At 34.9% G+C, this 13,817-nt stretch overlaps 2 protein-coding genes across 2 annotated transcripts in view; both read left to right on the top strand.

The window, feature by feature from the left end:
- LOC105623086 overlaps positions 1 to 3,050 on the top strand; it is a 5,414-nt gene extending 2,364 nt beyond the window's left edge. The window contains exon 2 of the mRNA XM_012204487.1: positions 2,413 to 3,050. Within this exon, the coding sequence (XP_012059877.1) occupies positions 2,413 to 2,524 (112 nt within the window). The 3' untranslated portion in view covers positions 2,525 to 3,050. The remainder of the gene's footprint in view (positions 1 to 2,412) is intronic.
- Positions 3,051 to 3,084: 34 nt separating this feature from the next.
- On the top strand, positions 3,085 to 12,676 carry LOC105623017 (GTPase-activating Rap/Ran-GAP domain-like protein 3). Its single transcript, XM_012204419.1, has 17 exons — positions 3,085 to 3,416; positions 4,880 to 4,946; positions 5,832 to 5,915; positions 6,092 to 6,173; positions 6,613 to 6,731; positions 7,114 to 7,178; positions 7,242 to 7,308; positions 7,394 to 7,496; positions 7,609 to 7,707; positions 8,077 to 8,289; positions 8,726 to 8,997; positions 9,425 to 9,710; positions 10,313 to 10,770; positions 10,938 to 11,274; positions 11,774 to 11,860; positions 11,947 to 12,219; positions 12,350 to 12,676. Exons 1-17 carry the CDS (start codon positions 3,085 to 3,087, stop codon positions 12,595 to 12,597), a joined length of 3,192 nt encoding a protein of 1,063 aa, XP_012059809.1. The 3' UTR covers positions 12,598 to 12,676.
- The last annotated feature ends 1,141 nt before the right edge of the window (positions 12,677 to 13,817 follow it).

The raw sequence follows: 13,817 nt of genomic DNA, 5'->3' as shown, positions 1-13,817 counted from the left end.
TATATATATATATATATATATATATATATATATATATACACAATAGAACACTTTTCACATGCTCGGTTATCGAATCACGTATCCGTTTGACAACATCCGTTGTCCCTCAACTGGAGATTCACAGGATCGCGAGATCAAAGAAAAAGAATCGATAGCGGCCACTTTTTGTTATCATCGATGTCATGAATCATTCTAATACAAATGTGAAATGTCGGCCATACGAATTGTTCATCCGAACGACTCTTCAATAGGATCGAAAAATTGATAGAGAAAGATCCACTGTTTGTCGAAGGTAGGATTGTTAGATATCTAAATACCAATGGTAATCCAATCTCTTGAATAAAATAACATTTTTATTTTTAATTTTTGTGTGTATAAAAATGTATATCAATCCATTTTTGTAGTTAACTTCAAAATTGGTGTACATTAACGCATTTAGTAAATAATATAATAAACTAAATTTGAATCAATACACTTTCTCGAGTTAAATTGTTTAACATTGTTTTAGTTAAATTAATATATTGAGCAGAAGCAGAGAGTAGTGACTTATAAAAATATAATTAACTCAATTGGATATTTGATATTATGAATTTGATATTATGAATTTAACAGCATCGGTTTAATTTATTTTTTAATCTTTTCCAGTTCTAAGATAATAAAAAGAATAAATTATACCAAGATAAAAGTCAATCTAAATTGAAAGAAATGGCCATAGAACACCATATCTTTAAATGATTTCGTTTTTGATGTGTGACGAAAATTGGAATTAAAAAATTTTTATCAAAACAATTTAACTCGAGAAAATTTAAATTTATTATTAAGTGCGTACATGCTTTAAAACTAAAATGGTTTACATTTTAACACACATTTAAAAAAAATAAAATGTTATTTAATTCAAGAGATTGGCTTACCAATTGCTATTTTGATATCTAATCTATTGTTTTAGTTAAATTAACGATATATTAAGTCGGAGTAGTGGTGACCTAGAAATGATAAAAAGTAACTTAAATTGGGTATAATTTGACATTATGAAGTTACCAATAATAAGACCTACGTAAATACATATCTTTGACACGCATCGCTTATCACGAAGGCCTCTGATATCACGGATATTGGATGCTTCGGCAAGGTAAAAGGTCGTTTCAACGATATCGATGTCTTCGCCCGATGTCCGATAAAGTATCTATGAGACGAACGACTGTGCGCACGTAGAGTCGTCTATCCATGAACTCAATTCAGTTATTCATTCATTAGATCTAGCCATTTGTGCTATTCTTGGTGTAGGCGCTTCATTCTCTTACATTTTCAGTGCAAATCTTGTTATTATTACATTAGCGTTCAACACCTGTATGAATTTTTAAGAAACGCTAATTTCATCTCAATCTTCATTTTATCTCGTTATTTTGAATTTGATTCTTTCAATGGAATTTTGATTAGATTTCGTAATTGCTGAATTCATCTTTTGCATTCGAAGTAAAAACTTTAAGTAAAGGTCACGTCGTATGTATCATACTTTCTGTTGTGTTCGCAAAAAAGTACCTTCAAGTTCGAAATAAGCTACAAGAATGTCATTATCCTGAGAAAATTTTTAATACGAGACAATCCTACGCGTTTGATTCTTGATTAAATTTGCTTTGATTTGCAATCAAAAAAAATGTAGAAGTTTTTTATTAGTATCGTCTTCGATACGATAAAAACATATCCATGTATGCAGGTTTATTAATCTTTTAATAATGCTCTTATTAATGCTCTAACGAAGAAAAAATTATTTTTCATAAAAATTAACAAACAAACGTACAAAATTGGATAGTGTTGTTAACTAGCAGATTTTTTCATGTATAAATATGAGATTAATATTATAATGAAAATTGTAATACGGAAAACACGATTGTGCTGTATCTAAAATTAAATATAAATCTGAAAATAATTTGGTTAAATTAAGCTGGTTGCTAGAATGTTAAAATTTGTTGCAGCACTGCTCATCATGCTTGAGCTTTCTACATAATTATTTTGATGTCTAATAAAATTTCGGATTTGTTAACTAAATTTTTAGATACTTGAAAAAAACCATTCCTTTCGTTCATTAATTTATACCGCTTCATAATTAATCAAAATAGATCGAGTTTAATTAAAAAACTTTGAATTAATGATTAATATGCTTTGTTTTATTAGAGAATAAAGAATAACAAATAAAATAATACATAAAAAAATATTTTTAATATGAGAGCTACTTATTTCATTCAGAATTAGAATTAAAAATAGTTTTTCAAACTTTTTACTTTATTTTAAAAAAACCATTATATATGTATAGATCTTAAAAAAGACTTTGTCATTTGTTGTTATATCTATTTGACTTTTTGATATCGCGATATACGTACAATTATCTGCGGTGACATATAATTATTTTCACAGATGTCCGACAACTATCTGCAATTTTGATGTATTTATCATTTATTATAAGGCATTAAGTGCATTTAACATTATGTTATCGAAACATTTAAAAGATTACAAAAGTGGCGCATAAATATCGTATACACGTGTAAACTACGTTAGATCGCACTTCTCTCGTTCTGTGTATATCAGAGGTGATCTCCTATTCGACATCGCCCAACATCGGCGATCGATCCGAACGTCAAGAGAGAGAGAGAATTCAAATTACCACACGGTACAAGAGGCGGTCGCCGTAATTGGTATTCCTGGGCTACGCTGAGAGATATAAAGCATCAGTCGCGGTACTTAACGGTATCCAAAAACAACGAGCCACACCGTGAGTCGAGTTTCGTCAAATAATCTCACGACACCTGCAGTTTCTTCCGACCGACCCTCACCGCGTTGCAACGTGCCGCAATTTGGTTTGCACAAGTCGCACAGCGATGCGGGTGCCGACACTCGCCGGCTGTTCAACGACGTTATGATGATGATGATGATGACCAAAAGGGGAACATACTAAGCCAGTGGTCTCCTAGTGACGCATGCTGTATGTGAAATAAAACCGCATAGTTGTGCACAGTCATACTGTTAAATTGTACATAATACGTAGAGACATCGCCAGGCAATTTAAAAAAAAAAAAAAAATCGACGAAAATGCTATGCTTGGATATCAAACTCGTTTCGCGACTGCGGGGTGTCTCCTCCGGAACTGCCTCGTCAACCGCGTCATCAACGCACCCGACGACGGCCTCAGCTTCGTCATCCTCGATGAGCTCCGCGGAGAAAAGCAAGTTCCGCAGAGTGAAACGCCACGAGAGTGGCGAGGTCGCCAGCTCGACTACGACCAGCGACAGCGAAGAGGAATTGTTGCGACCTAGTTCGACCATCCAGGAGATGATACGCAGGAACAGATCCAGATCGGTATGCGTGGCGGCGCTCATGCCGTCCTCGCAACTTAGGCAGCTACATCGACGTGCCAGTCATGTGTACGTTATTCTAACGCGTGATCTCTGCTCTAATGGCGATGTCACGTGAAGCCAAAATTGCGAGTCAAGTAACAAGTTGCTGATTTAATCTCTCGATTATATTATTTTCTTCCTTGAAAAGGATGAGCAAGTAACTTGTTATTCTCTTGCTGTTCAACTTCCTATTTGTCGCGTGAAATACCATACCAATTTACTCGCTGACTTTTTTTTTATTACCTTTTATTGAAAAACAGAGTAATTCGCTGCTTGTTGCTTGACCTTTTTTTCTATTTACTTCACTCAGAAACCAATAAAACCTTGTCACTGAAACGACAATCTAACGGGCAATACTGTGCGAAACCCGCGACCCGAGCGAATCCCGAATCTTGAACAGTAATCGTTTCTCTTTGTCTCTTTCATGTAACGGCCTCTCCCGATTACCCGGCCAATTCGACCTCGACGTAGCTTCTCGTTAACCTAGATATTCATGTCGTGAAAAATGAGAAGCGCGAGAGAGGGATTGAGCCGGCGGACGAAGGGTGCCACCGTATATTACGTTCACACTACGGAGGTAGATACGATTCGCTCACCGGGGGATGATTGTATTTGATCGAGATACATTTAGTGAATCAATGATAATTATCCTGTCGATAGCATTTTACCGTTTAATCATCCGTACGAGAGAGAATATCGAGAAACGTGGTTCTACAACCTTTTAATATGATAGATTATTTGCTCGATGTAATTAATGCTTTTTAGGGAAAATTTTTAGGAGAATATCGTATATCATCCCTTTGCTTCAACTTCTCAATATTCAATATTAAACATCTCTGTAATTAAATTCTATTCTTACATTGAAATTAAAGACAAAATTATTTTACTTGAAATGATCAAAGATTTTTATCTATATCATAATAATATTTAGTTAAAGAAAGATGGAATCTAGATTGAATAAAAAATTAATCAGATCATTCTATGAATACAGAAATCGATTTGCAATGCTGGATCGATTTCGGAGTGAGATAGATAATTCGAGAAACATTTTTTTAACATTTTTTTAATCCACGTAATTTTCAAATAGCAAACGACGTATTGGAAACATCGTCGAAAAGACACGATAAAGTTAGAAAAAATATATTAGAAAAAATATACGTGTTCTCGGTCGAGAATTCATCACGGCGGACGAGGCGTGTCTTTCCTGGTGCGAACGATTCCATGAGAATGCGTACACATGTAAGTAAAAAAAAAAACTATAAAAACGTTTGCTCGCAGTGAGGTCATTTGTTTCTGAATAGTGCGAATCACTTCGTAAAAAAAACTACATAGAAAATCAAACGTATTTATAAAACGCGCACTACGTCTCCGGCGAGTATGAACGAATAAACTACTTTAATTAAGCGTCCTGTGAAAAATCTCTCAAGATAAAATATATCCTCGCGATGAACTCGCGGTCAAATCTGAACATGTTTTATATCATGTTTCAGAGCCACCACGGATGCAATAGCGAGGCGAGGTGTTCTATCGAGACGATGTTACGGCAGTGTCGAAATGGTAAGGGAACAATGAAGCAGATACATATAATATATCTAGGTAAGAGCCTCGCTCTACTTGTTACAAGGGTCTTAGCCGTATGCACAAGTATTTGTGCGAGGTAAACGCTAATCGTTTCGATAAAACGAACATAGCGCCCTATGATAATTCATGACACGTCCAGTAAGCTGATTATATTGTTTCCCTCTATCTTGCTGTTTATCTATTGATTTGCTTATCGCACAGTTCGTCGAAGGTGTACCCGGGCAGTGCTTGGTTCGCGTTAATATACGGTGTCACAATATGTTCAGACGCGACAGTTTTATCGGAAAATAATAAATGAAAAATTCTTTAAAATCATTAAGTCTATCAAATAGAATTTCAATCAAAAATGTAATGTACGTCTTTGATAAATCCGTGGGTGAAGAGCGTACTACTTTATATTAATAATAATTTATTTCATAAAATTTTCTTTCAAGGAATCTGAATTGTATATTTAATTTTTCAACTTTTCTATTTCTTAAACATATATGTTTCATTCGGTCTACTTTCAATTCTGTCGCGACTCCCGCGACTTTCAATCACAAACGGAAGGCTCCTAAAATTTTTTTTTTTAATGATTTATAAAACGAAGAAAAAAAAAAGAAAAAAAAAAGAAAAAATATTTTTCAATTAAATTCGAATACCGAATTTCGTAGAAATGAAATCGAGTTCTCGAAATAGATTATTTATATAAAGTCTACATGAAAAGATTTAAGACCTGGATTCGATTTTACCACGATTTTACATTTCATTCGTACGTTCGAAGTGAATTCGCAAATTTGAAACTGGAGCATGTTGACTCACACGGACATTTCATGTTATGTATGTATTTGATAATTGTGACGCTCGAAAATGTCTTTCTAGCTGCCGCAGATCGAGCAGGATGGTGCCGACAATGGCAGAAGATTTCGAGTGGAGAACGGAGATTCTCCCGGGGAAAAAGAAGAGGTGAGGAAGCGTTGCTTAATGATCAAACGATCAAGTTCTTTCTTCTACCACTCGAAAGATTCGTCCCGTTTCGCGTAATTGCTCGTTCTTACTTCATTGTTATATCATTCTTTCATCGTATCCCACTTTCTGCCACGGATTATGTTTGTAACGATAAACGATTTTTACATTAACAGATGTTCGGTTCGCCGAGTACGCCAATATTAGAAAATCCAGAGTACCAAACGCGTTGGTACTTCAAATACTTCTTAGGCAAACGTAAGTTGAACGTTAAGCATATCTGTAACACAATATTCATATATCATCGCAATTAGAATAATCATATGTTATTATAATCATATATTATTTTGTTTAACATATTTCTGCTTTTATAGACATCCTAATTTTTTGAACCATATTTTCTTTTCATACATAAATATTGAGGAAATATGATGGAACATTTCATCAGCCTCTCATTTATGTAAATCGATTTATGTTCTTTATTCACTCGATCGAATTTAATCATTGTTGCGTTTAATGAAAATTTATGCATAGAATATTATATTTTACATTTTTTGTAGTAGCTTTCTCGTAGATAAGAATTACTACAAGAGTTACTTATGATAGATGATTTAATATAGTCAAAGAATAAATAAATAAATAAATAATTAATAAATAAGAAGAAATTAAATAAAAAAGCTATTTTATTTATGCACAGTGCATCAAAATTATATCGCTTCTGATCAGGAGAGAAATCCTCTCTTTCTCTCGGTAGTCACGAGCGAAGTCGGTGATCAATGCGTACCACATTATAGAGTTATTCTATGGAGGCGAACTGTGAGTAGATAATGTATTATTTAGTAGGGAAGATCCCTCCAGAGACCAATTCATGAAATAAGTTATGTTTCTAACTTTTCCTTTCTTTTTCTTCTTTTTTTCTCATATATGTCAAACCTTTGGAAGGTTTCCTTACATTATACTCAGCTTCAATTTATTTTACAAATGAAATATTTATTGCTACAACTTTACTTGGTACATATGTTAAACCGATATCTATATATCTCTTTGTAATATCTATCAGTTTACTGCATATGGCATGCGAATATAAACTTTAATATACTTGATACCCATCCTTTGGTAGACTCATACTTCGGAGAATAAAATTATTAATAACAAATACAAAATTAATCGTAAATAAATTAAGAAATGTTTTATGTAGGGCGCGCAGAAAATATCGTTGCCGTATTCGGCGAACAAAACAATGACTATCAGACAAATTCTCAGGTAACTATCTCTGTGTCCACAAACTAAAAGAAATACGATTGCAATCTATTATTGACCTTTCAGCAACTTCTTCAGTCTGGAAAAACTCGACAAAGCGCCTCGTGAAGTTTTCACGCCCGAACTACAAAAGGTACGTTTACAAAGATCTCATACCATTTCTCGCTCAAGTAGGACGTTGTAAAGGAGGTATGGATTAATTCAATGATCCTTGACAGGATCTATTACTGTTGGAGGAACAAGAAGGCTCGGTGAACTTTAAGTTTGGTGTAATCTATGCAAGAGAGGGTCAGATCACCGACGACGAGATGTTGTCTAACGGTAAGCCTGGAAGTGTCGCTGAGAACAAAAGACAAGTTTATTGGTGGGATGGGAAATTAAGTGATAATAGATGTGTTATCGATCTCTGAGGAACGTTTCTCATTGCTCGTAGAAAGAGGTAGCCCGGGCTTCGAGAGCTTCCTGGAGATCCTGGGTGAAAGGATACGGCTCAAAGGTTGGGACAAATATAGGGGCGGCTTGGATGTGAAAGGTACGTTGATGACATGAATATTGGCAGTGCAAACTCGAGATGTGCAATCAGAAAAGGTCTGCAATCGTCACTCGTCTCTTCAGATTGTTACACTGGCAGAATTTGAAAATGTTCTGCCCTTTCTCCAATTCTTCCAACTAACGAATCGTTTAATTACCATATTTTTTATGACATATATTTTTAATAATACATTTATAGAAAATATATTAAAATATTGATAAACACATTACTGATATAACAAACCTTTCTTTCAATTTTGTATAGTTTCTTTGGCTTTATGTATCACATTCGTGGCTTGAATAAACTCGTACTAACCCAGAGGAAATCTTTCTCTTATTTCCACGATTCGCACGTTCTGTCGTTTTTCAGGAGATATGACGGGCAAGGAAAGTTATTACACGGTTTATGCAGGTCACGAAGTTATGTATCATGTTAGTACGATGCTACCGTATTCAAAGGACAATCCGCAGCAACTCGAAAGGAAAAGACACATTGGCAACGATATTGTTAACATCATTTACACGGATGATCCATCAGCCGTAGATACTTTCAATCCGAACTGTATAAGAAGCCAATTTACCCGTAAGTTAAAAAAAATATCATGATAAGGTCACGAACAATATATCAAACTGAACTTCGCCCATTGTTGTTTACATAAAGAGCACTCGAGTTAAAATAAGACGTAACGTAGTAATTCTCAATCTCCTTGTGTCTTTTTATTACACCTACAGATTTTGTTCACGTTCTTTTAAACTTAATACGTTATATCACGCACTTGGCCTACTTGCATTATAAATCGCTAATTATAATATATTACAAATATAATTTCAGATATTGCCTTTAAAATTATTTTTCCATAGATTTCATCGTCCTTTGTTTTAATTACTAATTACAAATTAATTGAAAAAAATAATAGAATAGAAAAACTAATATAAAAGTTATATAACTATATTATATAGAGTTAAAATAAAATAAAAGAAAGTCATTAAATAAATATAGTTCATTTCCAATTATTTAGACGTGTTTGCCGTGGTGACGACCGAGGCGGATGGCAAGAGTTGGCGGGTCGCTATTTATTGCGATGAAAACGTACCCCTGTTCGGACCGAGTCTTCCCTGCCCGCCAGTTTTCGAGGACCCGTATAATCTTCGCGAATTTCTCCTTGTTAAACTGATCAATGGCGAGAAAGCTACTTTTGACACGCCGACATTCTCTAGGAAGAGGGAAAGAACTCTCGACGCCCTATTGCGAGACATGTACCAAGAGCATTCGCAAGACAGCAAGAGCAACGTAAGCTACTTTACACGGACTAGCACTTATTCTCGTTTGTATTTCCCCTGCATTCCATTAATTTTTACTTGCAATAATCTTGAATAGGCCATTACCCTTACGGAAATTTAATACTGGCCAATTTAATACTGAAAGACAGTAATTAATCATTTATTTTAAGCATTAAAAGTTATTCAGCGTTTTTAATACTCCAAATAAATAATTAGTGTCTTTCAGTATTAAATTAACTACTGTTAGATTTTTTTTTTCCTATATTATTATAATATGAATATTTAATATTTAAGAAATAATATAATATTATAAAATACACACAATATTTAAATATCTCTTTTCAAAAATTGTAAGAAGAAATAATGCTTACCTAAATATATAGTTAAAGCGAAAAGGATATGTTAAAGAAAATAATCAACTTGATATTTCGTAACAGAGCATGTTAAATCGCCGAGCGCTCTCGGATGTCGTGGAGACACCAGGTCGACGGCGAGAAGAAACACGCGCTGTCGAAATGGTGCGAGTCGGACAAGCCTTGAAATTGGAAGCTATCATGCGTGGCCTCGCACCCACCTCTCTCGCCACTGTCGGTCCTTTGAAGCCCAGGCCATGGGAACCGAGATGCATCTATCCCGACTTTCCCTACGAGGTCGTTTGCGGTGATGTCTGGCTGGAGAACAGGCTGATTCTCGCCTCGGAGAATGGGACTTTTCTCATTGAAGGTAATTTTGCACGAAGTAGATATTACCTCGAAATCTAATTATTTGAGATCTAACAATTTTGATTGTCCGAGAGACAATTTTCTCTCGATCGAATAATCGAAAAGAATTGTATCAAATAACGGTCAAAAATAAATAATATGATTATTAAAAAAGCACTGAGAAAAAAATATTTATCTGTGACTATAAAAATATTTATCTGTGATAATTTTATAGTAAAATAATTATGGCAAGGAACTTCATTTTTATCTTCATTCATAGTCATCATTAGATGACTAACATTATTAACATGATTACGCGATATTAGATGAATATATTTTCGTTACCAATTATTGAATATATATAATTTTTTTTGCATATACAATTATAAATGTAACTATAAATATAATTATTATTATTAACATTAGCAACTATAAAAATGGAGAGCACCTAATTTTTATTCCATAATTATTTTACCATTTAATTATAGTCATGAGTATCGAACACATTTCTCTCAATAGGGCAATTAGTATTCAAGAATCAAATTACAAATTATTACAACAAAAGCTATTATCGGAAGTGCTATGAGAATTTTCAATTAAATCTCTTTTCGATTCTCTTTCCAGATGGAGTTTCGCACAGATTGCTCTTTGATGAGTCAGTGCAGATCAAGCAATTGGATGTAATCGAGCAGCACGGTATACTTTTATTCCGTGCTGGCGATAAAGGTAAGGAGAGTAGCGTCTACGTTTTCCGGCTGCGAGAGTTTGAAAGCGATGCTTCCATGAGATGCGCCGAACTGTTCAACAATCGCGAGACTGACGAGCGAGAGAAGGAGGAAGAAGATGATGACGAGGATGCCGAGGATGACGATGATGATTGTGACGAGGATGACACCGAAGAATGTGACAATTTCACACGTGCCACCGCTAAATTTCAACCGGTAGGACGTCCACGAGCGCGGATGCGCGTTCGCGCTCCGGCCGTTCGAAGCCGAGCGCATATCAAGGAAAGGAAGCTGCGGCGTACACGGGGATGTCACTTGTACAGCATCACGAGACCCGGAGGATCGCATTTACGTATGGTAAGAAGACTGAGTCATACAATTGATAGAAAATTAAACTCTGACAATACGATTTATCATGATTTCCTTGTGCGACACTTAAATGTCTTCTATTTTTCTTTTCATCCTATTTTTTATTATTTTAAATTTGTACTTTGAGACAAGATTACGATTGTGGTACGAAATAGTGCGTGGTCGTCGGTCGCCGACTCACGGTCCTTCAGTGGAAGCACAATGCAGCCTGGACCATCTGGTGCTCGTCAGCTGATACCGACACCGTCGACGGTTTTCTACTAGTGAAGGAATTTACCGCGAACGAGACACCCTCATTAGTAACAATGATCGAGAGCGTCGATCCAGCAAACGAATGGACACTGTGTTGCGGCGCTCGTCATCACTTCGAATTGATTACCGCTTCCGGTACTTCGAGGATAGTCCACATGGAAGCGACGCCTAAGCCACATTTGGTAGCGGCGTTGGATCTTCGCGAGGACGAGGAACCGGAATTGTTACTTTGTTACAACAGTAGGTCATGTTCCATTTTAATACTTAATTCGAGACATCGGACTCTTAAATTCAATGATGATTCATAACTGGTTTGCAAGAAGTATATATTACGAGATTTCAGAAAATATTTATTCTTAACACTAGAACTGACAACACATACATATATATATATATATATATATATGTGGTTTCTACTAAAAATATATTATATAAATATATATCGTATAAATACGTAAAGGATTAAATTGATCAATTTACTTCCTTCTCTTCAGATTTTTATATAAATATATAAATATATGTGTATTTTTGAATATTAATTTAATCTTTTACATATTGCAAAATTACGAAAATTCTTAAAAATTTATATAAATTTGATTTAAAAAAATACAAAATAGTCATATTGATTGTTTTGATAGTTTCAGTGTTAATTATCTTTTCTGAGTTTGAGAATTAAAAAGGATCTAGTATAGTATAGAGTATATTATAGATGCCTATCAATATTCATTTCTTTTCTTAGATACATGTCACTTTCAAAAGCTGGCAGAAGAGAACACTGCGTCAACCGAATTCGATTTTAATTGGAATTCGATACCGACAGTCGTAGGTGAGACAATTAAAAAATTTTCAACAAAAATTATATCATATAATATAATGACAGTAACATTATTCTTTCATTACTGTTTATAACAGCCTGTGCCTTTCCATACGTGATTGCCTTCACTAATGACACGATGGAGATTCGATTGATAATAAACGGCAATCTGGTTCACACAATCGCCATGCCCAGTCTCAACTTGATCACCTCGAAACGGGACATCTTTTTCGCAACCACGGCGCCGGAATTTTTCCCAGGAAAATGTGAGCGAATTCGATTAGACTCAAAACCTCTCGAGAAGGAAGAAATGCCTTGCAGTCCACCACTGACCGCACAGTCTTCGTCCTCCTCTCGATCGAGTGTTCAGAGTACGTGATCTTTAATGTCTTGATTTCCGTTAAACCTCAAAATCCTCATCGATCCGATCGTTATCGCTGAACGCTTGACAAACGTATTGAGGTCATCCTCCCCAAATCTTGGGGAATCTTCCTTTCACAGACAGTCAAGGCGATTGGAAGCCGATAAGGATCTACCGGATACCACTGCAGACGCTGTCGAGAAGCACGGCGTCCAACTGTAACCAGAGAAGATGTCCGAGTCCCGCGGAACCGGAAATCGTTTCCGCACCACCGACTTCCGACAGAACCTTCCTGAGCGTCGAACCTCAACGTGTACACAGCAGGTCCTGCAGCAGCAGTCCTACACCCACACCGACCACGAATTTGCCATCGCCATGTAAAAAATAGACACCGTAGTTTCTTGACGCTTGGCAATCGATTGCATTAATTGTGATCTTAACAGGATCGATTACATAAAAAAAAAAAGAAACCGACCGCACGTACCTGATTTCTCGTCTTCGTACGAGAAAACATATGGAAATTTTTGTCATTGTTATGTTATTAGCATGCGTCATGCTACTGTATATCTTGAATGTAAGTGCGACCGCGCATATAAGTTTATTGTTTGGATAGATTTTGACGAGGACATATTAGTATCTTAATTAGAGAAATCTGTGACATAATTATTTTTCTTCGCTTCTTATGTCTTTATTTAGATATTTCGCTATTGTTATTTTACTAACGTTTGTTGTAGTACATGTGACATTCTATTTGTTCTAAGTTTATGTAATACATAAAAAAAAACGTTTAAATCCAAATTTTTTAAAGAAAGATAATTGCGAATATTTCGATAATAAATTCGAATTCTATAGTGATCCTCTTATCTCGTTATATTCTTCTTTTAATTTTTTCTTATATATATATATGTATATGATACAAAACAAATTTCAGAATTCGCGGAAATATCTCGCAAGATATTGATTCTCTGTATTAAGTTAAATCGATTTCATTTCGCGTTTTCCGTAATTAAAAACTTAATGGCGTCATGGTGCGATGAAGACGAATTTCAATTTATTATTTACTTTTGAATTTTTTTTAAGTGACGTAGTTTCTTATTATTTTAAAACCAATTTTAAATAATAGGATTCAGGCTCTTGACCGTAACGGTCGACGGCCAAAAAAAATATTTCTCGACTTGGAAACTGAACATGCACTTAATATGTAAAAAAGGGCATTTTTCGGATGCGCGTTAGCTCGATGAATCACGCGTTTCTTCGAATATAAAGAAGAGGCACGCGAAGAATGTTGTCGGAAATAATTGTGCACGGTTGATCGATCCCCGATGATTAAGACCGTCAAATTACGCCGCACATCCGGACTTATTTTTATTTAATAAGAGATATAACACATTATTCCGACATAAGTGTCGATGTTTACGCATCATGTGTATATAATATAAAGTAATGAATAAAGTATATATGTTATCGTTGCATTTCCACCGAAAATGATAAGCAGTATTTTTTCAATACTTCTCGCGCCTTCTCTATCTTTGAACATTATTTAATCTAGAATTTTAAGATTGTATTTATTCATTGTTCGACAAATTAATTTGATTGTTTTACGTATAT

This window comes from Atta cephalotes, assembly GCF_000143395.1.
Source record: "Atta cephalotes unplaced genomic scaffold scaffold00052, whole genome shotgun sequence".
NCBI lineage: Eukaryota > Metazoa > Arthropoda > Insecta > Hymenoptera > Formicidae > Atta > Atta cephalotes.
The sequence above is the reverse complement of the archived record's forward strand: the minus strand, read 5'-3'. Positions and strand labels throughout refer to the sequence as shown.